Genomic DNA, 26,649 nt, shown 5'->3' with positions numbered 1-26,649 from the left:
ACTTTCTTAAGCTGGTTTACTGCTCTTGACTGGTGTAAAAATTTGGTGGTTTGGTGGACGTGCAAGAGAAAGTGATTAGGGATATGTTCTCTATGAAATGATGACAAGTCAAGGAGTGCATTTTTTTAAATTAAATTTTATTTAAAATTTGAATTAATTTTCAACAAATACAAGAGTGTCATTATACCAAAAAGAAGAAATAAGCTTGTAATAAGAAACTATGAACGTATACAATTGTGTTTTCTTAAGGAATAAATGTATTAAATTTAATAGTGTAGTGCTAGAGCTGTTCCATTTGTTTATGCCTCAGTCATGCGCCTTTTTGTTTACTTCAGTGTATTTCTAGTAATGTTTTTATTGAATTCAGCATCAGTCATGGAATAAAGGTACCTGGGTTCTTAATCTGATTTTATGTGGAACTTAACTTTTTCTATTTTAAAAATATTTAGTGTGCTATTCTGAGAAAATATTATCTGATCTCTTTACAGGAATCATAATATTATAGGTTATGTAGTTATCATAAAGAATACTATATATTTAGTGCTTGTGCCTTAAGTTCATTATTGCTAAGATAGATATTTTAATCAACTCTCTGTGTTCTTTAGTATGATATAAACCACATTCTTGTGAAGTTCAGTGCTTAAAACTATAATATGCTTAGCTAATATTTAACAAGTGCTAACCACACAAAGCAGGTGGTTTTCAGAACTTTTATTATCCTTCCCGGAACTTATATTAAAGTGACAGTGAATTTTATCAGGGTTATTAAAAATGCTCACCTAAAGTTCAGTTACAATTCACAAATTCACAAAATATTTTTTAAAATATTTAAATGAAAATGTTTAAGACTTAATATTGTCATATAAAGTGGTAGTAAGTCATTTTAATTAAATAATGTGTATTGTAAATGTTACACAGTTCTCATAGAATAAAATGTTACTTCTTTAAGATAATATAACAAGAAAAGATTTTATGGCTTTATAGGACTAACGTATGATAGCCAGAAAGCACCTTAGAGATCACTCTGTCCAATCCCATCACTATATATTTTAGATCATTTGAGGGCCAGGGAAATTAAGAAGCTTTCCCCAAATTGAGTGGGTTCTAAGTGACATAGTAGGGACCTCACCTGTGACTTCATGCTAAATGATGTTTGCACTATACCATGATGCCTTCTGCTCTGTTTTTTATTTTATTAAATTAAAGTCTTATTACTATAAATTAGTGTGGTCAGAAGTGAAACTTTTTGTTTTAAATGGGGAAATTAATTCATTATTGGTGGTTTTATAGTACCATGTTGGACATAATAAGGCTCATTTTTTTTAACCCAAATTTGATTTAATATAAAACTTCAATGCAGTTATAATCAAGAGTTATTTTAAAGCATGTGTGCACACATGCATTTATGTGTGTGTATGTGTGTGCATTTTTCTTCCAAATCTTGTTTCAATAATGCGGTCTGTATTGGGGATTAAGCTATATTCAGAGCAGTATAGAAAAAAATCACTTAAGCAAACTCTCTTTAAGGATATTTTTAGATATTGGTAGATTACAAAACAAAACAAAGATAAATACTATTTCCTTATACCAGTCAAATATGTATTTTCTTGACTTGTTTAATAAAATTCAATAGAACAATTAAAAAATCCTGTGGCTTAGCTGACCCACTTGGTTTGAATTTTTATATATTTTCTAAACAACCACAATGTGAATTACAAACAAAAATGACAGAAATAGGTCAGAGCAATCAATATCATTTAAATATACATATTTTACTTGAGTAGTGACTGATTATTTCATACAGAATGAAGAGTGGACTTGAAGTTAAGAGACCTGAGTTTAATGTGAACTTAACTTCACATTGTAACCATATGCAATTGAATTGCTCTAGCCTATCCTCAGTTTCTCTGAGTTACAAATACAAAGACTCTCCTTGCTGTACCAAGCAAACCAATTATATAAATTTGATCTCATAAAATATAGACAGAGCATTTATTTGCAATTTACTATATGCCAGGTAACATGTTAAGCAGTAGCAACAGAAATACAAGCAAGCTAATACTGTCCCCAAGAGACATACATTCTGATGAAGGAAGATAATACATTAAAAAGTCCCTGTAATTTATTCTACAGATTAATAATAGCATTCATTGAAAGTATTTAAATAGGAGCAACTAGATGGTGCAATGGATAGAGCACTGTCTTCCCTCCCAAATCAGAAGACCTGAGTTTAAATCCAGCCTCAGACATTTAATACTTACCAGCTATGTGACCCTGGGCAAGTCACTTAACTCCAGTTGCAAGGAAGAAAGAAAAGAAGGAAAAATATTTTAGGACTGATTTCACTAATTAATGCAAAATTCTTAGGCTTATCTTTTTCTTAATACCTCCTTTTAATTTTATACTGATATTTCATACAAGTTATAAGATTAAAATAGAGAAAGACTATTCTTCACTTTACTTTTAAGAGTTGATTCTCAACTTTTGACCATGATAGATACACATGCATTTTAATTTCCTCTTTTGTTAATCAATTGAATTTTTCTCCTAATTTAGCTTGAACACGCCAAGGTCACACAGACAGAATTGATGCGTGAGTCATTCAGACAAAAACAGGAAGCCACAGAGTTTCTGAAATGCCAAGAAGAACTACAGGAGCGACTCAATGAAGAGTTGAAAGCCAGAGAACAGCTGGCTGTGGAGCTTAGTAAGGCAGAGGGTGAGTTTCTTGGCTATATCTGTCAATGGTGTGTAGATGGGTTTTTTTGGTTGTTGTTATTGTTACTGTTTATTTCTCTTTAGTTTTTTAGCATTGATGGGGGAATTATCTGTGTTCACATGTAGTACAACACAAACACACGCCTGTAAGGTTTGCTTTGCTCATCAGTCATCATTTAACTCACTTTCCAAAATGAATGAGAGGTAAAATGTAAATGAAATGAAATTATGAAAAACTATAAACAATTAGATTTTATGAAATGTTGCTGTTTTTATTGTGGTTTATGGCCAGAGTTGAGAAATTTTTACTACAACATGAATCTTGAATTTGACCTCATTCAGGTTTAGAGAGACATTTCTAAAAATATATGACTAATGAAATACTTAATTTATACTAATAAAATGTTCTCATTTCATTTGTAAGGCCTTTTTCCCAGACATATTAACTGTATATCTAGGTGTTTTAGTGAAACAATGTTAATAAGTATTAAATATCCACATTTTACATTATAGTTATAAATTTGAATTTGATTATTTATTTCAATACGTTCATGATCTGTTTATTTATTCTGGTTCAGTGGCCAGAATATGCCTCAGTAGTTAAAAGTTGCATACATATTAATTTTATTTGGGTAGAAGATAGGGGTTTCTAAATTTCTCAGTTCATGGTACCCTTATTATTCCAGTAACTCATTCATGGCACCTCTTGGCCAAAGGAAGTATCTTACAAGTTCTCTTTATTAAGAAGTTAGCTCCAAACAACTTAATAAGCATTTATGTCCTAATAACTTGGTGGATTTTTTAAAATTTAGTACACATAAATTGAAAATAAAATATTTTTCATTCATCCTTAAATAGCCACAATTACTAATGAGATGTGCACAACATCTGTTGTGCATTAACTTCTCAAGCCTTGGAATCAAATTGGTCACTGCCATCTTTATTTCTATTCCACAGTAATTTTCTTGAGGTAATTTTTTTTATCCCAGTAACCACTGAAAACCCAACTTTGGAAAGATGAAGTTACTGACATTGCTGACAGTACAAGTAAACAAAATCTTATCTCAGACATTTGAAAAAGGAATGTAGTGCAGGCATATAGAGTGGAAACTGTATTACTTTGAGCTAGTAGTTTGTGTAGTTGAATTATTGAATTCAAAATAACCCATGTGGAATTTGATTTAGTGCTCTGGAATTCCCTGGGATACAGTTTAGGAACGGTTGATTTAGACAATAGTTTAGTAACAATTAGAACTATCTATTAGTGAAATGAACTGTCTCAGGAGGTAATAGATTCATTCCAAATCTTTCAGTAAAATCAGTAAAATTGTCTGATCTGATCTCCTCTGTAATGGAAAGAAAGGAGATCCCTTTTTAGGTGTTTCCACAATTTTTCAAGGATGCTTAACCAGGATAAACCAGTTGCCACAATGAGGAATCTAAAGATCTTAAATCTGGCAAAGATGTTGATCTTGCCACATGGAGAAGTATGGTAGACAGGGCCTAAAACACTTAAGGATAAACATGCTTGTAAAATGTTATCTTAGTTATCTTAAGAAACATGAAGGGTGAAATCAGGAGGACTGTAGACCCTAAGTGAGAGAGATTTGTCAAGGAGTCTCTAACAAACTAATCTCTCTATTTGTCAGAATGGAGTCACTATCTTTGATTCCCAGGATGCTGTGTGAAGAATAAGTAGCTAGCTGAGACCAAGTATACACAGAGAAGGTCATCAGGACAAACCATATCCTGAAGTACTCTGTCTAGACTCTTGTATGCAGTTGGATGGACAGCTTGGAGAGGCAGTCCAAATTGAATAGTAGGATGATAGTAGACTGGATTTTCTTTGGTAAATTTTGTGGGGTTTTTAATAACTCCTGTATTTTCTGCTGATTCTCTTTGGCTATGGAGCACAGAATACCACATAATCCCAAGAATTAAACTTGCAGGTCACTCCAAAGGGGTGTATAATAGAGGGGTTTGGGTTATGAAGATTCTGTGGCACATTTCCAGGATGAGGCACGGAAGCAAAATTTGCATTCGTCATTGGACAGCAATGCCCAGTATCAGAGGAAGGCCCTGGCATGCTGGTGGCCCCTCTGGGGATTATGTCCAATCCAAACTATCAGGTGGATTCCAGCTTATTAGGACAAAAGCTATGAAGTATTGAAATTCGAAAATGAGCAAACTGTGGCTGCAGGACATTGAGTGACAGGAATAAGCCAGGACTAGACAGACACAGTATCTTTCTACGGCTTGAGCTCAAGCTCTGTGACTCTCAAATCACTGATCTACCCTACCAGTCTTTATTTTTAGAGACTGATAGATGGATTTAGAATAGTCACAGGGAAGGACCACAGAAAGAATTGTCAGTTCGTTGGAGCATTGCATAATGAGAGAGAAATTTGCATAATTCTCTCCCTCTCTGCCCCTCCTCCTTCCCTCATTCTCATATATCTGCTCAGAAAGGCAAAATAACTCTCTGAATCCTATAGGATAAAATATTGATTGCTCCATTTGGTAGCTAAAACCCTTTACAATTTGGCTATAGCCTACTTTTCCAAATATTACCCGTCCTGTGATCTATGATCCAGCCAAATTGGTATCAGCACACCATGGTATATATAAGTATGATGGAATTATATTGTGCAATAAGAAATAAAGCATATAAGGAATTTATATTCCTTGATGCATATGAATGAATATAGAATGAAATAAGCAAAATCAGAAGGATATTTTGTGTGTGTGTGTGTGTGTGTGTGTGTGTGTTTGTGTGCGCACGCGCGCTATAACAGTGTAAATGAAAAGAAGTGAATTTTGTGCAATTTTTTAAAAAAAGACTTTTGTGAGGAGAATTAAACGTATTTCCTTCATCTTAATAGACAGGCAAGGGCTGACTAAAACCTACATCATCAGATGCAATATCTGTTATCAGCTATTTTTACTTACATCTTTTCCTTCATTATAAAAGTAGTCAATTTCACAAAGTTGGGAGGTTCAGAAGGGAATGGTATTTCTAAAAATTACTGAATACTTGTGGCATGTAAACAAAAGACATTAAGAAAACATTAAAAAATAAAACCATACCTTGGTTAAATAAATAAATGAATGAATGACTTGGAATCAGAACTTAAGTTCAAACTTTCTCATCTATAAATTGTATCCAACAATCACACTGACTTGCAAATCCCAGATTTCAGGCTGGTTCAAGTCCTTAATGTTTCAGGTGAGGAAACTGAGGTTCATAAAGGGTGAGGGAAGAGAAAGAAGTAGGAGACAGGATTGTGACACAGGTCCTTTAGCTCCAAACTCAGCAGTATTCATTAGTCTATCAGAATCTTCAAAAAAAATTATATTATTGATACTAATTGTATAAATATTTCACACTGCATCACTTCATTTAAGTTACTTCATTTTAAAAAATCTTATATTTCATTTTGACTTATACCTATATAATATTCATCACAGTTATATACAACTTAGCCATTCCTCAATTGTGAACATGATCTTAGCTTACAATTTTTTTTGCCACCACAAAAAGAGCTGCTGTAAATATTTTTGTGTATATATGCTTTTTTCTTCTTTCTTTGATCTTTTTTAGGTGTAGATACCTAGCAATAAGTATAGCCAGGTCACAGGGTATGCACACTTCATAAACTCATGAAGAATGAAATGACAAAACCAAGAGAAAAGTTCAGAAAAAATAATGTTTGAAAGCACTGAGAACTATAATCAGTTCAATGGCCATTCATAATTCCAGAGAACCAGTGATGAAACATGCTATCCACATCAGAGAGGTACATAATGCATAATGCTTCATAATGAAACATACATATACACAGACACATACACACATACATAAACATTATATATATATACATATATATATGTATATATATACACACACATACATATTTGTATTTATGTCTAAATATAGCCCATAGGAGAATTTGTTCTGCAGCCTTGTGCACATTTGTTACAAGAAATGTTTTTCTTCTTTCTTTTTTCCTCCATTGGGATGCAGAATGGGAGGGAGAGCAAGTTGACTTCTGTTCATTTTTAGAAGTGGAGAGGTAGGACAAGTGATAGGAAGATGGCATGTGATGCAATAGATGACATCATTATAGTATTAATTTTGATGAACTGTTTCACTTTGCTACAACAGACCTCTCATAGAATGTGCGTGATCTGTAGTTGTTTGTGATATGAAACAAGACACACCCATAAAAGTTTATTTTTTAAATCTGGTATACTTTCCATCACACCTCTCCTTATTGTTCTATACATTAACCTAGTTATTCTAAGGCCCCCAAAAGCCTTATAAATGCAAACTGTTGTTATAAGGGACATTTGTAAGTTAGAATAGTATTTAAGCAACAAGAAAAAAAATCAAATAGCACTTGAAATGGTATGCATGCAAGTTATAAATTGTCATGATATTGCATCTGTTCTTCTTTTGAAAATCCACTAATAAAACCACAGACTAAAACAAACCCATTCTGATAATTTTGTTTTCCAGGTATCATTGATGGCTATGCAGATGAAAAAGCTCTTTTTGAAAGGCAAATTCAGGAAAAAAGTGACATAATTGACCACCTAGAGCAGGAGCTGTTATGTGTAGGTAATAGATTACAGGAATTGGAAGCAGAGAGACAACAAATCCAGGAAGAAAGAGAATTACTGTCTAGACAGAAAGATGCCATGAAAGCAGAAGCAGGACCAGTTGAACAACGTATGTATTATTTTGACTGTTTCTGTTAGATATTATGATATTTATTATATGAACATTCATTTTGAATTGATTGGCTTTAGTTTTTTTTTGTTTTTGTTTTTAGTGTCTTCGGCACACACTATACTTAAAAATTTACTTTAAAGATGTTGGAGCATATAAATGTATCAATTAGTAATTGGGATATAGTTATTTTTTTTCCTCAGATATCAGTAGAAAAGAATACTTTCTCCCTCAACTTTATGTTCTTATCCCAAGTGGAAGTGGCTAATAATGCAGAATATGAAAGAATTTGTGAAAGGTATATATTCTAATGGCAGAGATTAAAAAAAAAATTTAGTTGGTTGGTTAACAGCACTGACTGACAAATGATGAACAGTTTAGAGGGATGAGATAGTTAATTGTAGAGTTGAGCAGAATAAGAAAGTTAAAAGCAGGTTGCCACTAATTTTATCTAGTTGTTTGTAAGTAATAAGAACAATAACTTTTATACAGAAAATATTTCTTTTAATTTTTCAAATAATTAATATCTTAAGAGTTTAGAGGTAGGGTAAAAACTAAGAATTTTTGTGAGGATGATATCTGAAGTGTATTTCATTAAATTCTTATTTTTGGTTTCTTTCTCTCTCTCTCTTTTTTTTTTTTTTGGTCTCTTTCAAGCCATGTCAATTTCATATTACAGGTTACAATTAGAATTATGAATTTTGTAGCCTCACAAACTTCCATAGCAATGTTTAATAATTCTAAAATTTCTGACTTGCAATAAAGAATTATTTGTGGTGTTTGTTGAAATTAACATATTGAAAAATTTCAGCTGTAACTGCTAACATTTTTCACATCAGAAAAACAAATCTACTGTCTTATATCTAATAGGGATTCAATAAATGTTAAGTGAATTAATGAGAAATATTTAGAATTTCCAAGAAAAATTGCTAATGTCAGTGCACTTCAATCTTACCTTTTGCTTCATTTTCTCTTTTTATATTATCCCACTTGAAGAATAGATGGCCTGTAAATTACTGTGCTTTTGTTTCCTTTTTCTTTTTTCTTAGGGCTAGTAGATGCTGCAATCGATGCAGCACCCGGCGCAGGTGTGTTTGTATACTGCATGGCCAGTCTTTAGTTGGGTGATAGATTTACTTCCTAAAATTAAGTAAATAATGATTCTTGGACTTCAACTAACTATTTCTCTAACTCTGACACTTTGCTGTTGTGTTTCACACTTACAGCTTTTTCCTTTAACAACAAAAAAAAAATTTCTTGTAATTAAAGAGCACATTCCTTTGTTTGAAATTAACAAGAGATTCATATTCACCATCATCTTATTGCATTCAATTTTTGAACGAATTAATTAAGACTAGTTTGTTTTCTTAAAACATATTACCTTGTAACTTCCAAATAGAATTAATACCAATAGTTAATTAGTTTGCCAAGGGCTGTTAACATTGATTTGAACTAATTGTGTAAATCAGGAATTGGTTAAGTGGTAGATAAGATGATGGCATCACAAGAATCTTTGATGTGTCGTGAACAAAAATTTTCTGGTTGCTTTAAATATTGACAGTGTTTGCAAAAGTCACACAGAAGGTGGTTGGAGCCGGGGCACCAGCCTGACTGACATCTTTCCTTGATCGAGGAGCTTTACATTTGATACTCAGTTGCCAGGCCTCCCTGGCGGGAAGTGAAGGATAGGATGCAAGGACAGTCAGGAATGGGTCTCTGAAAAAGGGACAAAATAGGGAGTCTCGCTGGGATTGAACCGTTGCTCTTTCTCTGATTCTCAGCAGCCCTGCGTAAAGGTTTATGATGTGGTTCCTCTACTGTGGCACGTGCATGTACCTAAGAAATATGTTTTGGGTTTGAGAACAAATTAACTGCTTTGTGTGAGTCAAGTGATGGTTTTGCATTAATTAAACCTTGTCCTTTCCTTATAGTTAAAAACGTGTAACTTTGACTTTCTGTGCTTTTTTCCCCACAAGAATCATCATTTAGTGCTAGCACTCATCTGTAAATGATTTATAACGGTGAGCTATGGTGGCACGTTAGAGATTCCAAGTATTTTAGAGAGAGAGAAAGCATAGCTCATCGCCTCTTGTGTGTGTTTGAATTAAAATCTGGATTCTCTGCTCTGAGAGGTTTAAATCCTGTGTACGTAGGATTGTGGCGTCAGCCATCATTAACTTGGTAACAAAACCTGCAGTGCTCTTTCATTTGTAACAGAATTGCTGCAAGAAACAGAAAAGCTAATGAAGGAAAAACTGGAAGTCCAGTGTCAAGCCGAGAAGGTCTGTGATGACCTCCAGAAACAAGTGAAAGCTCTGGAAATGGATGTGGAGGAACAGGTCAGCCGCTTCATGGAGCTCGAGCAAGAAAAGAACGCTGAGCTGATGGACCTGAGACAGCAGAACCAGGCCCTGGAGAAACAGCTGGAGAAGACGAGGAAATTTCTAGATGTAAGTAGCGAGAAGAATGGAGAGGAATCTGATTTCTTACTTGGAAGCGCGGGGGTCGGCCGTGTCTCGGCGGGACCATAGATTTAGAGAGGGCCTCCTTAGGAGCTTGGCGTGCATGCTACAAGGGAGAACCTTTCCAGGCTTCTGGGGCTTTCCATGCATCCGGGAGAAGGACAACGGGGACCTTCCCGGCTTGCAGCTGGGACCTCATGACAGCTCGTTCCCACGGGTTTGGAACTGGGAAGTGTTTTCCATATTGTGTCGAGCGCGAGGGTGGTCCTCGGTGTCGATAATAGTGCGACACCATTTGTGGCCCAGTCCGGATGCAGAGGAGCCCAGCACAGAGGCTGGTGACAGACCCATAGCTCTTCTCCTTGCAGTGGGGGGGGGGGGGCCCACACCGGCATCCCCTTGGGCCCCTGGGAGCTCTGGTCAGGTGTGTCGTGCTTTGGGGGCCGGGGGCATACCCACATGCCCTCTGTGCACTACACGGGCTTTCCTTTTTTTGTTTTTTTCTTGGACGATAGGGGGAGGAAAAACTTAAGACATTACCAGATTAGAGTTGTTCCTTCATTCACTGCATCTTTATAAAAGAATTCTTATTACCTTGTAGACTTGTGATCCCAAATTAATATTCTAGGCCTCTTTTATGCAAGAAATTAAATAAATTTTAGAGTACACTTAGCCAGTTTTTTCACATTTTTCATTCTCTGTGAAGACGTTAGTGGCACAGTAGGTGCAGCTCTGGGCCTGGACCCAGAAGACCAAGTTCAAATCCAGCCTCTGATTCTGGGCAAGTCACTTAACCTGGGTTTATCTCAGTTTCCTTGTCTGTAAAATGGGGATAGCGGTAGCACTTACCTTTGAGGGTAGTAGTGAGGATCAGATGAGGTAATGATTGTAAAGCACTTAGCACAGTGGATAGACGCCCAGCCTGGAGTCAGGAGGACCAAGTTCCAATGTAGCCTCAGACACTTAGTGGCTTGGTCACTCTGGACAAGTCACTTGGGGATCAAATGAAAGAATGATTGAGGAGTGCTTCCAACAGCTCCTGACGCGTAGTAAGCACTGTATAAATGTTGGCTTCTATTCTTATAAGGTGGATTTCCTGCTTCCGCATATTTCACTGACTCAATATATATTCGATAATAGCTTCATTTTATCTGAAGTTCTAAATCAAAGATAATCTTCATTGTTTTGAGTGCACCCCCATAAGAGCTGTAGAGCTCGTGAAGTTTTCCTGCTGCATCTCTTCTAGCTCCTCCCCTTCAAGCAGGACTCTGGCTATAGCGAGGCTGTGAAAGATCATGTCACCATTAGGCATTTCTTCTTTTAATCTTCTTCTCTCATTTTAGGAGCAAGCAATTGATAGAGAGCACGAAAGAGATGTGTTCCAGCAAGAAATACAGAAACTAGAACAGCAGCTGAAGGCCACCCCAAAGTTCCAGCCCATCAGTGAGCACCAAACGAGAGAGGTAAGAAAGACTCTGGGCCCCTGGCTGCACCTCACAGCTGTACTTGGAAAACCTGTTAGAGGCACCTGAAATCAAGTAGACTTACAACATTTATCCCAATTAATAATTTTTCAGAACAAGAAAGTAAATGGGGGAATTGATACTGTTTCTCTATAAAAGGTTCTCAATGCCCTCAAATGCCCTTAATGCTCTTGCTGACATTTGGATTGCCCTTCTTTTCTCTTTGGATCCCTTTAAGGGAATAGGGAGAACTGTAATATAACTCACTGCCTCATGCTGCCCAACATTTTATTTAAGATCTTGTTTTTTTAATCTTTCAAGTTGCTTCATCTTTTTAATTTATGCTCCCCCCGCTCTCCATTTTCAATAAACATTAGGCTGCAACACAAAAAGATTGTTCCTTTCTTACTGTAGGAAAGTCAAATTTGTTTTCAGTGGTTAAAATGAAATTCCAAATATAAATATACCTCTGTATTCCACTTTTTTTGAATTATGCATTTCCAGTGCAAATAAGGGACCATTTCTTTGACTGAACCTGTGGTTTCATAGAGAATTCCTGATCAGGAATTTCTTTCCTAACGTGCATCAGCAATTCATTTGAAATTCTTCAGTGTGGAGAGTCAGTTGTCTGGGTCACTGAGAGGCTGGGTGATTCAGCTCTCTGGGTCAGAGACAGGACTTTATCTCCGCAGACTGATTACTCATTGGACCTCAGAATCTCAAGAGGTAAAAGAACCTCAGAAGCTATCTAGTCTAACTCATGTACCAAAAACTTCTATAGCCCTTGTCTTCTGGTCTGGAACAGGCTCAAACTTTTTAAATAGGGGGCCAGTTCACTGTCCCTCAGACTGTTGGAGGGGTGGACTATAGTAAAAACAAAACCTTTGTTTTGTGGGCCTTTAAAAAAAGAAACTTCATAACCCTGGGTGAGGGGGATAATCGTCCTCAGCTGCTGCATCTGACCCGCAGTCTGTAGTTTGAGGACCCCTGGTCTGGAACATCCTCTGCTTACTCATTTCTGTCCAGATGGCCCCATTCCCCTTTAGGATAGCTCTCATCATTAGGAAACTTTCCTGCCACAGAATCATTGTCTCCCTCTCTCCTAGTCCTACACTCAGGAGCCACCCAAAGCAAAGCTATTCTCTCTTCTTCGTGACAGCGGTTCAAAGTCTTGGTCCAAGGAGCCAGGTGAAATGAAAAGAACAATGGATTGGGAATTGGGGGGCCCTTCCTCACTGTTTGACCAGAGACCAGTCACCTCAACCCTTAGCTCTTCTGTTTCCTTATCTGCAAAATAGCAGCCCAAGGTTCAAGGCTCTAGAGCTTCCCCTCCCTCCAACCCTCTGCGCCACTCCGCTTTTTGCAGCTCCAACAGGGTTGTGGAGTCTTAGCGTAATTGTAGCGCCGGAATGCTGGGGGAGTGTCTCAGCATTGTTTTATCTTTGTTTCTCCGTTGCCTAGTCGAGTGCCTGGCACAAAGAGTAGCTAAGTGCTAAATGCTCGTTGATTGATTAGGTAAAGTAAAAGTAAGAAGACACTATGATAAGGTCCTTAGTTCCTCTGTGCAAATTAGTCCTTGCATCTGAAAGTGGGGCAAAAGGCATATATATGATCTAAAATAAATAAATCAGGAGTAGTTAATAATTGATTTTGAAAATCCACTGATTTGCCCCAGATTTGTCTTTATTACTCCTACATAGACCAGCATTAACCATGTGATCACCAAGTATGTATGGCCTCCTAAATCTCAACACTTAATTGGTAGTATGGGGAGATAAGAAAATAATTAAACCCTATTATAATGTGGAAAGAAAGATAAATATACATTAGCCCATATTGTACAGCACAAAATAACATATAATTAAGTGCTGAATCATGTGGTGAAGACAAAGTACCATAGGAATTCAGACAGGAAGGACTTCATATGAAGGTAAGAGATGGTTTCATGGAGGAGAGTGGGATTGATTAAGTGTAAAGGATTAACAGGGTAAAAATGCACCAGGAAAAAGAAAGAAGACATTCCATGCAAGGACTACAACGTGAATCAAAGCACCTAGGAAGAAATGATCTGGCATGTCTGTGGAGCCATGACAATCATAATGAGGAAAGTCTTTTTGGATTTAACTAAAAATTAATAACTTTATACATTTATCTTTCTGAATACTAAAGGAGATACAATTCATATAGGAACATGAGTCTTTGATTAAAGAATCACATAACAGTGTAATGTTCACTGATGCAACAAAACCAGTTACATGGTTTATAGGTCACATTTTTAGTACACAAGTACACATATTTTAGTATACATGACGTTGATTGAAGAATTATATGTTAATTTAGTTTTGAATTTTTTTCAGTATCTCCAGTTTTAGTAAATAAACTTTGTCTTTTTCGTCCTACCCTTGCAATTACAATCTGAACTCCTGCCTTCCCAGCTATATCTACTGCTATTGCCCTTCAGGGACCCTGCACTTGAATCAAACTGTACAACTCTCTCTGCATCCTAAAACTTCATGTACTTTCCTGCCTTTGTGCTTTGAATGTTACCTTTTATCTTTCCCCATTTCTTCTCTAGCTATGAAGATCCTGCCAATTCTTTTAAGGTCTAGTCATACTCTTAAAACTTTCTTAAATCTTCCACTTTGAAGTTCACTCTGTCCTCTCCTGTAGTTCTCAAACATTTCGCTGCTTTGTCTTTGAATTGCATATGTATATAACTTGTCATCAATCAGATGATAAGACTTTTCAAGAGAAAGATTATCTCGTATATTTTTCATTCCCCACAGTGCCGTGTTTATAATAGATACTCAGTCAATAATTCCTCTCAAGTGATTATTCACTTTCAGAGGCAGAACTCCCAAGTTAAAGTCATGTTGCCCTTCTTTCTTGGATCACCTTATTTCACTTCCATTTCTGCTCTATAAATAACTTTCAGTGCTCAATAAAAATACATAGCACTCAAAACTAAATTAACAAGTAATTCTTCAATTGGTGACTCCTTACATTACTTTTATTTTCATGCACAGAAACATATAAACTAAGGATTGAAAAGGAGCCCAGTTCCTGTGGCTAATCAGAAATCCTTTCTACAGTGTCTCTGAGAAAGAATGATCGCCTCTTTACTTGAAGACCTATTGTAATGAAGGGTGCCCCTCCTATTTTCAGACAGCTATAGTTAAGAAGTTTTTCTTAAATCAGTGTGAATCTTCCCTCTGAACATCCATCATTGTTCTCTGTTCTGCTCCCTGAGATTTAAACTTGGAGCAGAATAAATTTCTTTCACATGAGAGCCTTTCAAATACTGGAAGAGAACTATCATCCCATCCTTTTTAGTCCTGGCTAAACACCTTTACCTGCTTCAAGGGATTCATCTATGATTTAGTATCTAATCCCTTTACCATTCTGCTTGCCTTCTTCTGAATTCCCTCAGGTGAATCATCCAATACTAAATGTAATCCTCCAGGAATTGGTCTTTCTTCTTTCTGGGTATGAACCCTCATAGAGCCTAAGATTATGTGAGTTTGGGGGATTGTTGTGTCTTAATTGTTAATATCTGCTGAACTTGTGATCCACTAAAACTTTCAAACATTTTTGACACAAATTTTAATTAACCTATATTTATGAAATTGATTTTTTGAGATGTGACACATTACATATATCTCTATAAAATATCATCAGCTCAGCCTGATAGGATCTTTCATGATCCTGATTCTCATCTGTTGGGTTAGCTAATTGTAGATTTGTGTCACATGAAGATATTGTAAAGATGCTATCACACTGGTAATTATATATCTTTGTGACACTCCACAAAAGATTTTTTCCCAAGTTCATATTGATCGATTAATGGATCTGGTCATTAAGCTAGTTTTAAATCTATCTATCTCTGAAATTGTCCAGTCTTCATTTTTTTTTTTTTTTGGAGGTAATTGGGACTTAAGTTCCACTCAAGTGTCTGAAGCCAGATTTGATCTCAGGTCCTCCTGACTTCAGGGCTGTTGCTCTATCCACTATACCAACTAGTTGCCCCACTTCCTCTTTTTTAAAAGAAAGCATAAGAGAAATCCAAGAATATCTATCTCATTCCTTTGATCAATCAACAGGTAGTAACCCTATCAGAGAAAATAAGAAAGTCTGGTTTCGATCAAAATATGCTGGCTCTTAACAATCTCCATTTCCTGTTTGAATGTTCATGAGACATATGAGACATATATATATATATATATGAAATGATTTTCAGATCACATAACCAACAAGAGGTAGAGAACTAGACATTTTTCTCCACTCCTCATGACCTCTCCAAACTCTCCAAAATAGAAATTATGTGCCAAAGATACATTCTTCTCCAAGTCTAGGATACTAAAAACTTAAATGAGACCTCCAAAACCCCAACTTCAACCCAAAACTTGATGAATGACCAAGAAAGCCAATATTCATCAAACCTTAAACCACACTCATTTGGCAGCCCCTTGTACACCTCTCACCAGTAAGATTTACATGCTGACCCATAGGCTTGCCACAGAATTCACCTCCATACCTCAGTTCTATCCTTCCCCTTCTCTTGGCGAACCAAACTCTTAAGTACCAGAAATTTGCTCAAGTGGTGATGGCAGCATGGCCATGCTCTACACCTTTGGCAGAGAGAAAAGGGTAGGACTCCAGGGAGATGGAAGCCAATGTGGCATTTCACTGAGTCTGAGGGCAAGAGCCCAATATTCAGCTGGGACCAGTTCTCTCTGTCCAAAAGTAACATGGGTCAAAGATGTAGACTGAGAAACTGCAAATTGCCCAGCATGGGAGGAGGCTGAGAAGCTTTGAGATCCAGTCCCTAAAGAAACTATCATCAGAGAGCATGAAAATCAAAAAGAGAAAGGAAAATAAGGGGGAAAAGACTGAAAGATCTGAGGAAGAAGAAAATTTAAAAGACCTTGAGCATAAGTAGATAAACCAACAACACAGATATTAAGAACCTTCAGAGCTAGGAAAAGAGTTTTATGTATTTGAACAAGTGCTACAAAATAAGGAAAAGGATTCAGCATCTGAGGAGGCACAAGATCTTAAAGATTTTGAGGAACATGGAACTACAACAATGCTGCTCCTAGTTCTAAAAGAGAAATAAGAATTGAGAAAGTAGAATATAAATTCATAAATGAAACCTTAAATGAGCTACAAGAATATACAGATAGCAATACAGTAGTGAAAGGAGAATCCCTCTTATTAATTTTGGGCAAGTTTGACAGAAAGATAAAAGAAAAAAAACTGAACTAATTTCTGGAGAAACTAGATCTAAAAATACAGTATTAACTCTGAATTGGGGCACAGAGATTTTGCTAATATATTTTAAATGATAGATGTAATAAATTCACCCTTTACATACCGAAATCCAATAAAAGTAGTAATCAATGCAGAGAATACAAACAAACAACATGGACTCTAATGGAGACCTAACAATAAAACCAAAAATAATGAACAGGTCAAAGAATAAATCATAGAAACAACTAATAATTATGGGAGGGGCAATATGACAATGAAACAACATACCAGAATTTCTGAGATTCAGCTAAAGAAATCCTTAGCAAAAAAAATCATATCCCTACAATCATACATTAACAAAATATAAAAAGATAGGATTGATGAACTGAATATTTTTTAGAATTAGAAAGCCAGTCAAAAAAGCAAACCTAAAAAAAGCACAATTAAGAAGATATTAAAAATTAGAGGATAAATAGATATTGGAAACCCAAAAGAAGCATAGAAATTATAATTAAAATTAAAAGCTAGTTCCTTGGAAAAAAAACGAAGAAAATTGTCATACTTTTAGCCAATCTGATTAAAAAGAAGAGAGAAGAAAATCAGATCAATAAAATAGGAAATCAACATAGTGAAATCACAACAAAACCAGAAAAAAAAATAAAAAGATATTATGCACAATTTTATGCTAACAAAAAAATATGAATACAATAAAATATAGGAATACCTTTAAAAATATAGAACACCCAAACTTTGAGAAGACCAAATAAAATCTTAAGTAATCCAAACTCAGAAAAAGAAATAAAACCACTGTAAAGGAACTACCATAGGAGAAGGGAAGTGCCTTGTCCTGAAATGATGTACAGGATTTTGATTTAACAATTAGTATCAGAGTACATATTATTCTCAAAAGTTGAGAATATCATTTTTTTATACAACAAATACTGTCCTATTTTTTAATGACAAAAATACCCTAAACCTGGGAATGATAAAATACAGCCTAATAGTTGAGATCTATACAGGATGAATGGGAGATGATCCCCAGAGGGAAGGCATTAGCATTAAGAAGAATCAGGAAAGGTGGGACTTTAGGTGAGACTTGCAACCAGTAGAAAATTAATTCTATTTGATTACAATGTATTTATACCATCAAACCCTCTAATCTAGATTTTTTCTGACGTGGTTTCTCTCAAATGTAAAAATATTTAAATTAGATAATAAAAAGTAAATCTTAAAATTCATCCAGAAATTCATCAGAAATTAAAATCTATAATACAAGCAAGGTAATCTGATGTTTCTCTTTTTCTTTTGATGATTAGATTTTATCTCAGTTATTCAGGAAGTAACATTTGTTAATAGCCAGGAACACAATTGCTTATCCTACTATCCAAAATTAACAAAATAATATGGGATCATATTTTACTAAGCACTTTTGTAATAGGAATAGATTCTTTTCTACTACTACTATTATTATACTAAAAATTAAAAACTCTAAATTTATCTTGTACATTACTTTGCTAGGTTGAACAATTAACAAATCATCTCAAAGAAAAAACAGACAAATGTAGTGAACTCCTGCTATCTAAAGAGCAGCTTCAGAGAGATGTGCAAGAACGGAATGAAGAAATTGAGAAACTGGAATCCCGAATAAGGGACCTGGAACAAGCATTACTTATTAGTGCGGACAGTTTACAAAAGGTAAACTTTATGAAATTGTATTTGACAGATATTGAACAAACTTTCAATTATCCAATTTTTATTTTAAGTTGTTTAATAGGTATATATTCCTCGAAATTTGTTTTTGTGACCTAAAAAAAATAAACACAAAAATGACTCAAAATTGGTATCCTTTGAATGAGCAATGTCTGAATAAGTTGTGGTAAATGAAGCAGTGTTTTATGGCAAATTTGGAGACATGAGAATATGCATTCAAAGTAAAGAAAGCAGAACAATATAAGCAACGAAGACAAGAATTTAAATGAAAACAGTACTAAAATACACGCAACTCAGACTAAGCACAATAACTAGTCTTGTTCCCAGATGATAAAACACATGAGGCAGGTGGGCTGACTAGGCATGTGTAATGCTACATGAGTTATCAAAAGGGGTTAATATCCTAGTTGACTTTACTTTTCTGTTTTCCTTTGTTAAAGGATTGGATTCTATTGCATTTTTATTGGTTGGATGGTAGACTAGGAAATTATTGTCATCTAAAAAACAAAAGATATAAAACTGGAAAAAATAGAATAAATAAGAAATTGATTATAAGAATAAAAGTAAGATACATTGTACAATGACAACTCCGTTTTTCACTTTTTTATATAAAGCTGTATCCTTCAAAAACTCAGAAACGAACAAAATAAAGACATTGACTCTGTCATTGTTGGCAGTTTACACAGAACAAAATAGACATCACAGCAAGGAAGACAAATGAGTAGATGACCTGCTTAGCTAGAACTCTCCTTTTCAGGAGAGAGATGGCCGTTAGTGGTGTCACTGATGTAGAATGCAAGCCCACTTTCAGAATGTCACAGATGATGATCATTAGTGCAGAAAAAGGTACCATATTCAAACAGAGCCAATGTCTTAGTCTGTGGACACTTGTTAAGAGCTGGGCTGGGTATGACTTATAAAGAAAAACAAAAATATTGTCCCCGTCCTTAAGGAGCTCTCATTCTAATGAGGGAGACAATTTAAAAACAATTTATGTACATACCAAGTATAGATATGGCAAATGGTGGTTTAATCTCAGAGGAAGAGGATCAAGGGAGTTTCTTACAGAAGGTGAGATTTAAACTGACTCTTGGAGGAAGCTAAGAGGTTGGAAATAAGGGAGAGAGAGTATTCTAGATAGGGGTGACAGGTGGGTGATGGAGAGTGGGCAGGAGTCACTGGATTGTAGAGTTAGAGAGAGTCCAGTCTAAGAAATTTGGAAAGGTGGGAAGAGCTTTAAAAGCTGATCCTAGAATTGGGAGGTGGGGGGAGGGTAACATACTCAGACCATACTTTAGGGAAATCACTTTGACAGCTGAGAGGAGGCTGGATTGGAATGAGGAAGACCAGTCCTAGAGAAGTCAGGGCATGAGGTGATGAAGGCCTGCTGGGGAGAGTGGGAAGCAAGAAACCTGACATGCGTACCGATTGGATGTTTGGAATTAGAGTAAATAAGAGCCCAAGGGTGATACTTCAACTGAAACTGGGAGGTTGGAGGGGCTCTCGGCAATAAAAGGGAAGTAGAAAAAATGGGAAATAGAGGAGGAAAGAGAGTAATTTTGTTTTAGGTTTGTGCTATCCACCAGATATCTGCTTCAAGATGTCTAGTACACAGCGTGTAACCAAGACCAGAGGACAGAAGGAGGAAAGGAAACCTGTTTTTATTAAGCACATATTTATTAGGTGTCAGGCACTGTCCTAAGAGAAAGTAGCCAGGGCTGGATAAATAGACCTCTAAGAATCCTCAGCATAAAAAATGATCTTTGAACCTAGAGGGGCTAATGATATCCCCAGAGGAGATCGTATAGAAGGAGAAGATAAGAGATCCAAGCACAGATTCTTGGAGACCATCCAAGTTTGGTGGGTGTAACCTGGGCAAAGATCCAGCAAAGGAGATGGAGAAGGAGCAGGTAGAAGAGGAAGCAGTTTCACAACTGCCTAGAGAGGAGATAATATACTGGAGAAGCAGCCAATCAGATGGTGCAGAGGAGTCCAGAAGGATGAACATTGAAAAAAAGCCAATCAGTGTATCAGTTAAGAGATGATTGGAGGGGCAGCACTGAAGTCACGAGGTCCTGAGTTCAAATTTGGCCTCAGATACTTCCTAGCTGTGTGACCCTGGGCAAGTCAGTTCAGAGAAAGAGAGAGAGAGAGAGAGAGAGAGGGAGGGAGGGGTGGTCATTGTGGAAATGGCAGTTAGGAAGCAAAGCAATCGCTTGATTTTCCATAATCTGACTCATCCCACTTCCCACTCTCTCACCCTCTTCTCCAGCCCTTCCCTCCCATGTCCCACTCCTGCCCTGTCTGTCTCTTCTCCTGGGCTCTGTAGAATTTCCAGTCCATCTTGAGCTAATTCCCCCCATCTTGGGCCTCTTTCTCTCACTTTCATCCCACTCTGAGAAGCGATTCCCCTCGACCGCATCCCCAGCTTTCCTCGTCAGCACTGGCTGTGCTTTCCCTCACATACACACCCTCGACATGGGTATCCGGATGGAGTCAGCCCTCCCTGCTTTCCTCCACCCTTGACTTTTATCTCCTTCATTCAATCTTTCCTCCTTTGAAGGTTACTGGGTCAGAATCCAAAACACGGGAACTAGCAACACCAGGTATTTCCCTTTCTCAGGGATTGGAGCACCTGATTCACTGTCTTCCTCCTCCCCCCCCCCATTCCTGCTCTTATATTGGGACTTTAATATTCATGTTGGTGATTTTCAGTATTTATGTGTGTACTTGATGTCTTCCCTTATCAGAGAATGAGTTCATTGTGTGTTAAGGATTGTTACATTTGGAAGGGAGGGAGTATCCACAGTGACCCGTACACAGTGAATACTTACTAAGTATTTGTTGCCTGATTGATTGAGTGAAGTGGGTAGTGGTAGAAATGTGGGAAAAGAAGTAAAGGTCATCAGTAAAACATTTAAAATGCAGAGAAAAGAGCAGAAAGAAGTTCAGAAAGAGATGCAAAAAAAAACAGGGCAGTTTTATTGCTATTATTTTAAATTTGACATACTTAAAAATTAAAACTCTGTATAATAGAAATTCTCAACTGGATATATAATCCTCTACTCTGTTCTTTGTATGTTTAAGTGCTTATATTTATTATTAAAATAAAATTGTATCTTTTAAAAAGAATGATGCAGATGAAAGTTTGATAGATTGAGGAAATTGAGAGAGAATCAATATGCATAAAATCATAAATCTGTTAAAATAGCAACACTATATTGGAAAATTCTACATTACTAATTTATCTCTACTATGATATATAAATAACTTTTTGTTATACATATATACCCCTTAATCTAAAATTGAGAAAACACTTTTTATGTCTCATTCTTTTTACAGGTAGAGAACCGAAAACAGTTTGGAGCTGTGGAAGCCAAAGAATTGCTCTTCGAAGTACAATTACAAGCAGAACGAGAAGCTCTAGATAGAAAAGAAAAAGAGGTAAAAAAAAAAAAAAAAAAATCTTAATTTTAAAAATTGAGATTTGAATTATTCTGTGTTATCTTAAAAGCAGCACTTAATGTAAGTTTCTTCTCTAAAATGTTATGTGCATGTTAGATTAAAAAGCTTTTAATTTGCCTTCCTAATGCTATATCACTGTGCAACAATAGATTTTGCTTAGAAATTGTGATATTTTTAAACAAGCAATGTTTATCTTCTTTCTGAACTTGCTTTATCAATATTTTTACTATGTGAACTCTCCAACCTCACCCTTTCCTAAACTATTTCATGACTGAACTTTTTGTAAAGAAAGTACAATTTTTAAAATAATTTTTTCAGTATCTATTTGGTATTTTTTTTTAAGAGAAAGATCACTTGGGATTAAATAAACATGGTTTTTTTTTAAATGGGAAATTGATAACTTATGTAAAATCAATCAAAAGATGATAAGAAAATATTATCAGAACACTAAAACTTATTAGGACAATCTGAGCCTGACTTAGGTGTTTTGTTAGGTTTTTTTTCACACTGGATTGTGATGACCGCGTATTTAAAATCAGCCGGAGTCAGGAATTCAGGTTTAGGGAAAAATCTTCAATCTTTATTGCAGTGAAGAAGTGAATAAGAATTGCAATAGCAATATGGGCAAGAAAGATTGCGATAACAATATGGGCAGCTGCGATAGGAAGCCAGCTAACAGAGAGCGATCTGAGCTCAAAGGCCATCGCAATGGCAATGCAAGCAGTCTCTCCTTCCCCTTCCTTTTCCACTCCCCTGCCTCCACCCACCAAAATCATCATTTCCTATACAACACATCAGGACTTGCACAAAGAGTGGGCAGGGGCCATTCTTTCTCCAAGCTTATATATTAATAGAGTATGGTCCAATTACTATTTAGCCTCATGTGCTTGGGACCTCGGTGCATCAACTCAAGCCTCAGCCCATTGCACTGGATTTTTTAAAGTTGTATTAGAAAAAGAGGCAGATAAAAGAAGTGAACTATCCTCAGAGTGGCTGAGATAATAAGAGATGGCAGAATTTTCAACTTGTTTTCTTCTGTTTTCTCTGCCAAGAAAAATGATTGTTTAGGAATGGGCAGAACAGACCTGGTTAATGAGGAGCTGAAATCCAGAATTAGGAAAGTGATACGGAGAGAACACTCTCCTTGTTCCCTTGGGAGTTCCTGTTGAGGCTGTTGAGAAGGAGTGAAAGTTAGATGGGGGAAGACATAGAGAGGGGAGGGTGGTACATCCTCTTTTGAGTGCTTGCACTCTCTAGTACTGTGCCTCCATTCATTTAAACAAATTCCGAGATGCACAGATTCGAAGGTATACAGACAGGGCTCTGCTGCCCTAGAACAGAGGGAATTCCTAGTGTGGCAGAAAGACAGCTAGATTGGGCTGGGTGACGTGAGGTGCCATCCCAGTGCTTCCACTCACTTCTGTGACTTTGGATGTCATTTCACCTTGATGAGCCTGTTTGCTCATTTGCAAAATGAGAATTGAACCAGATGATCTCTGAAGGCCCTTCCAGCCCTCAATTTCTGACCTTTTAATCTCATTTGATAATTTCTGAATTTGTAAGTAGAAGTTACAATAATAACAAAGCAATAAAAATATATGATTCTTTCCTGTTAAGAGATGTGTTAAGAGATTAAAATCTGAATTATGGTTCTTTTTCCTTTGTAATCTTACTAGTAGTTTTCTAAAATATGTTATATTTTTCTGCAGAACTTAAAATGTGTTTCAGCTTATGAGCATTTAAAAATATATGATTACATTCTTTAGCACAGAAAGAGCTATATTTCAATTCTAAATTGAGTCAAGCAAATATTTATTGAGTTCCTATCATTTGCAAAGCAAATTGCTAGAAATCACAGGTGCTATCGCAACAAATAAGACAGAATTGCAGTATCTAGCAAGGTACCCTAGTCAATGTAGAAGTGCTTAATTTTTTTGAATTTGTTTGTTGAATTTCAGTAAAATCTTCAAAGAGGAAAATAGCCTGGGTTTGGCTCCTGGCTCTATCACTTATTAGCTGTTTAGTCTTTTCTCACCCAACTTCATTTTCTCATCTGTAAAACAGATTGCACAAGGTGGTTTCTAACCTCCTTGACAGTTCTAACTTTCAGTTAACATTATCTGTGACTTTTAACTCTCAAGAAATGTATATAAAAGAAAATGCCAGTGGAGGGTTAGAGGTATTAAGAAAGACTTCATAGAGAAGCTTGTGAGAAGAAGGATTTGTTTCATTCTTGGTATTTGTATTTTGAATAATGTAGATCACGAATTTAGAAGAACAGCTAGAGCAGTTTAGAGAAGAGCTAGAAAATAAAAATGAAGAAGTTCAGCAGCTGCACATGCAATTAGAAATACAGAAGAAGGAGTCTACCACGCGCCTTGAAGAACTCGAGCAAGAGAATAGATTGTTCAAGGTAATTTTTGGAGGCAAATGATGTTTCCTTCTTGTTTTGTCTTGTTCAGCTGAATTATAGCCCAAAAACACAAATATAGTCTATTACAGTTAAAGCATTTCCTTTATTATACATGAAAATTATGTAAGTGCAAAGTGGTTAAGAAGGCATTTACCAGATTTGTTTTTTGTTTTTTTAAACCAAGTGGTTGTCTTTTTGAGCAGGAGGAATGTGGAGTGGCAGTGTGGTACCTTGGAAAGAGTGCTAGATTTGGAGTTAGATTCAGATGGCAACTATGGCACTAACCAGCTGTGGGAGCAAGGGGCCAAGAAGCCTCCATTTCCTCTTCTGTAAAATGGCTATTATACCAACCTCACAGAATTATTGTTAGTAAAACACCTTGTAAAATTTAAAACATCATAGAAATGTAACCCTTGTTATCATTGTTTTTTCCATATTCTTGGTTGTGCATTTTGACATTCTAATGTGCATAATCTTTAGTTGGAAGACTATTCAAAAAATGTCATTATAATCACAGCAGTTGTGTTTTATTGTTTGTTAACCAGGAAGAAATGGAAAAACTAGGTTTTGCTGTACAAGAATTTGAAGATTTCTCCACAAAGGACCATCATCAGCTATTTGGGAAATTTACCCAGATGATACAAGAAAAAGAATTAGAAATTGGTAGACTAAGTGACCAAATTACACAACTTCAGCAGCATCTTGAAATTACAACAAATAACAAGGTATGGCTATCTTATATTGACCAATACCTGTACCTAAAATAACTTTTAGAGCTAGAATTATAAAAAAAGCAGAAATGTTGAGCTTTGGTACACAGTGATATCAAGGAGATTTCAAATATTTCTTATTTTTTTAGGCTCCTAGAATTCCTATTTATTCACACTTACTTTATGATTTTTATATATTAAGTAGTACTCTTTTGTTTATCTCTGGATCTCCCACCCACACACCCCTTGGTCATTGTAGCATTCTGGCATTTCCTAGTGTATAGGTATCTCAGATTTCTTCATGGAATTCTAACTAACCTAGATAGATGGAAAGACACACACACACACACACACACACACACACACACATACACACACCTACACACTCTTATCCACATACATCGGTGTAGTATATGTGTGTGCAGTCTTTATACCTAATGAAAATGCCTTTTGGAGAGTTATTGGTGACAGCATGTCATGATGGGTTTGGAGCTGGGGAGACCCATGTTGAAGTCTGACCTCACACATATAAGAGCTTTATGATCCTGGGCAAGCTACTTAATCTCACTGAGTCTTAGTTTTCTTATCTGTAAAATGAAGATGAATCACAGTGCTACCTTTTAGCATTGTGTAACTATCACTATTATTATGTTTATGAATAATAAACATGTAGATCATAAACTCCAGAGAGTGACTAGAGCCATTTGGGAAAAAGTTGTTAAATATACCTGCATGTCACAGATTGGTATGGGCTTAGCTCTTGGTGCCATCTTCTGGATCCTGTTTTTATTTTAGCATTTAATATTTAAAATTCAATTCAGTAAACATTCTAAAAGATATGCTATGTGATGAAGAGAAGAAAGAGAAATTGGAGAAATTAGAAGAGTTAGTGAGGAAACAAAGCTATCACTCTGCTTATGAGATGATGGTATAATTATTAGAGAATTGGCTAAAAACCTACTTGAAATAATTAAGAATTTTAGCAAAGTCACAGGATATAAAATAAGTCCACATAAATCATCAGCATTTCTATATATTGCCACATCCTGACACAAGGGATAGAAATTACATTTCAAGTGACTGTGCCTAGTGTCACTGGCCGGAGGTCACTTCCCTAGGCCTGCAGTCCGGCCTGGTTTCCTTGGCCCCCTCCCTGCTCCTTCATCGTGGCTGTGCTGGGGGTTACGTCCCCCCCACACCTCCTGGTGCACCTCAAGGGGGCCAGCCCCAGGCGGGAGGAGGAGCCATGAGGGAGTCGGGGACAGCACATGGGCCCAAGGTGCCATGAGGAGGATTTTGAGGAAACAGAGGAGCAACTTCAACATAATGGGGAAAGAAATCCATTTGGTGAGAGTTATGGCAGCCATCTTCCTATCTGAAACGTCCCTAAGGAGGATTTACCTCACTGGAGTTTGCAATCAGATGTCTTCATCCCTAAAAGTAAAAATCTCCCACTTGGAAGGGAGAGTACAGCAGGCGGTAAGCTGAAAAAGAGTTATTTGGAAATCCCAATAGAACAAATGATAGAACTTAACTTGTCAGAGAACACTCAGAAAGGATCATAGGATGTTTCGGTTCTGGGGCTACCCTAATGATGAATCAGTAACTGCAGAGAATAGGGATTTCCAAAAATCTTCAATGGAAACTGGCTTTTATGTTAATAATATCCTCTAAGACTCTTTGTTCTGAACTACTCACTAACAAATGCTTCAGCTGACACACAAGC

The 26,649-nt window shown here is 36.3% G+C and overlaps 1 protein-coding gene across 3 annotated transcripts in view; it reads left to right on the top strand.

The window, feature by feature from the left end:
* The window catches only part of AKAP9 (A-kinase anchoring protein 9), a 174,388-nt gene that overhangs the window by 111,912 nt on the left and 35,827 nt on the right, over positions 1 to 26,649 (top strand). For 2 of the 3 annotated variants that reach the window (XM_052001534.1, XM_052001535.1), the window contains 8 exons: positions 2,557 to 2,719; positions 7,238 to 7,450; positions 9,668 to 9,900; positions 11,256 to 11,375; positions 18,144 to 18,320; positions 21,678 to 21,779; positions 24,061 to 24,213; positions 24,759 to 24,938. In XM_052001534.1, the coding sequence (XP_051857494.1) occupies positions 2,557 to 2,719; positions 7,238 to 7,450; positions 9,668 to 9,900; positions 11,256 to 11,375; positions 18,144 to 18,320; positions 21,678 to 21,779; positions 24,061 to 24,213; positions 24,759 to 24,938 (1,341 nt within the window). Of the gene's footprint in view, positions 1 to 2,556; positions 2,720 to 7,237; positions 7,451 to 8,499; positions 8,539 to 9,667; positions 9,901 to 11,255; positions 11,376 to 18,143; positions 18,321 to 21,677; positions 21,780 to 24,060; positions 24,214 to 24,758; positions 24,939 to 26,649 lie in introns of all 3 variants that reach the window. The other variant, XM_052001533.1, reaches the window with a different exon arrangement.

This window comes from Antechinus flavipes, chromosome 5, assembly GCF_016432865.1.
Source record: "Antechinus flavipes isolate AdamAnt ecotype Samford, QLD, Australia chromosome 5, AdamAnt_v2, whole genome shotgun sequence".
Classification (NCBI taxonomy): Eukaryota; Metazoa; Chordata; class Mammalia; order Dasyuromorphia; family Dasyuridae; genus Antechinus; species Antechinus flavipes.
The sequence above is the reverse complement of the archived record's forward strand: the minus strand, read 5'-3'. Positions and strand labels throughout refer to the sequence as shown.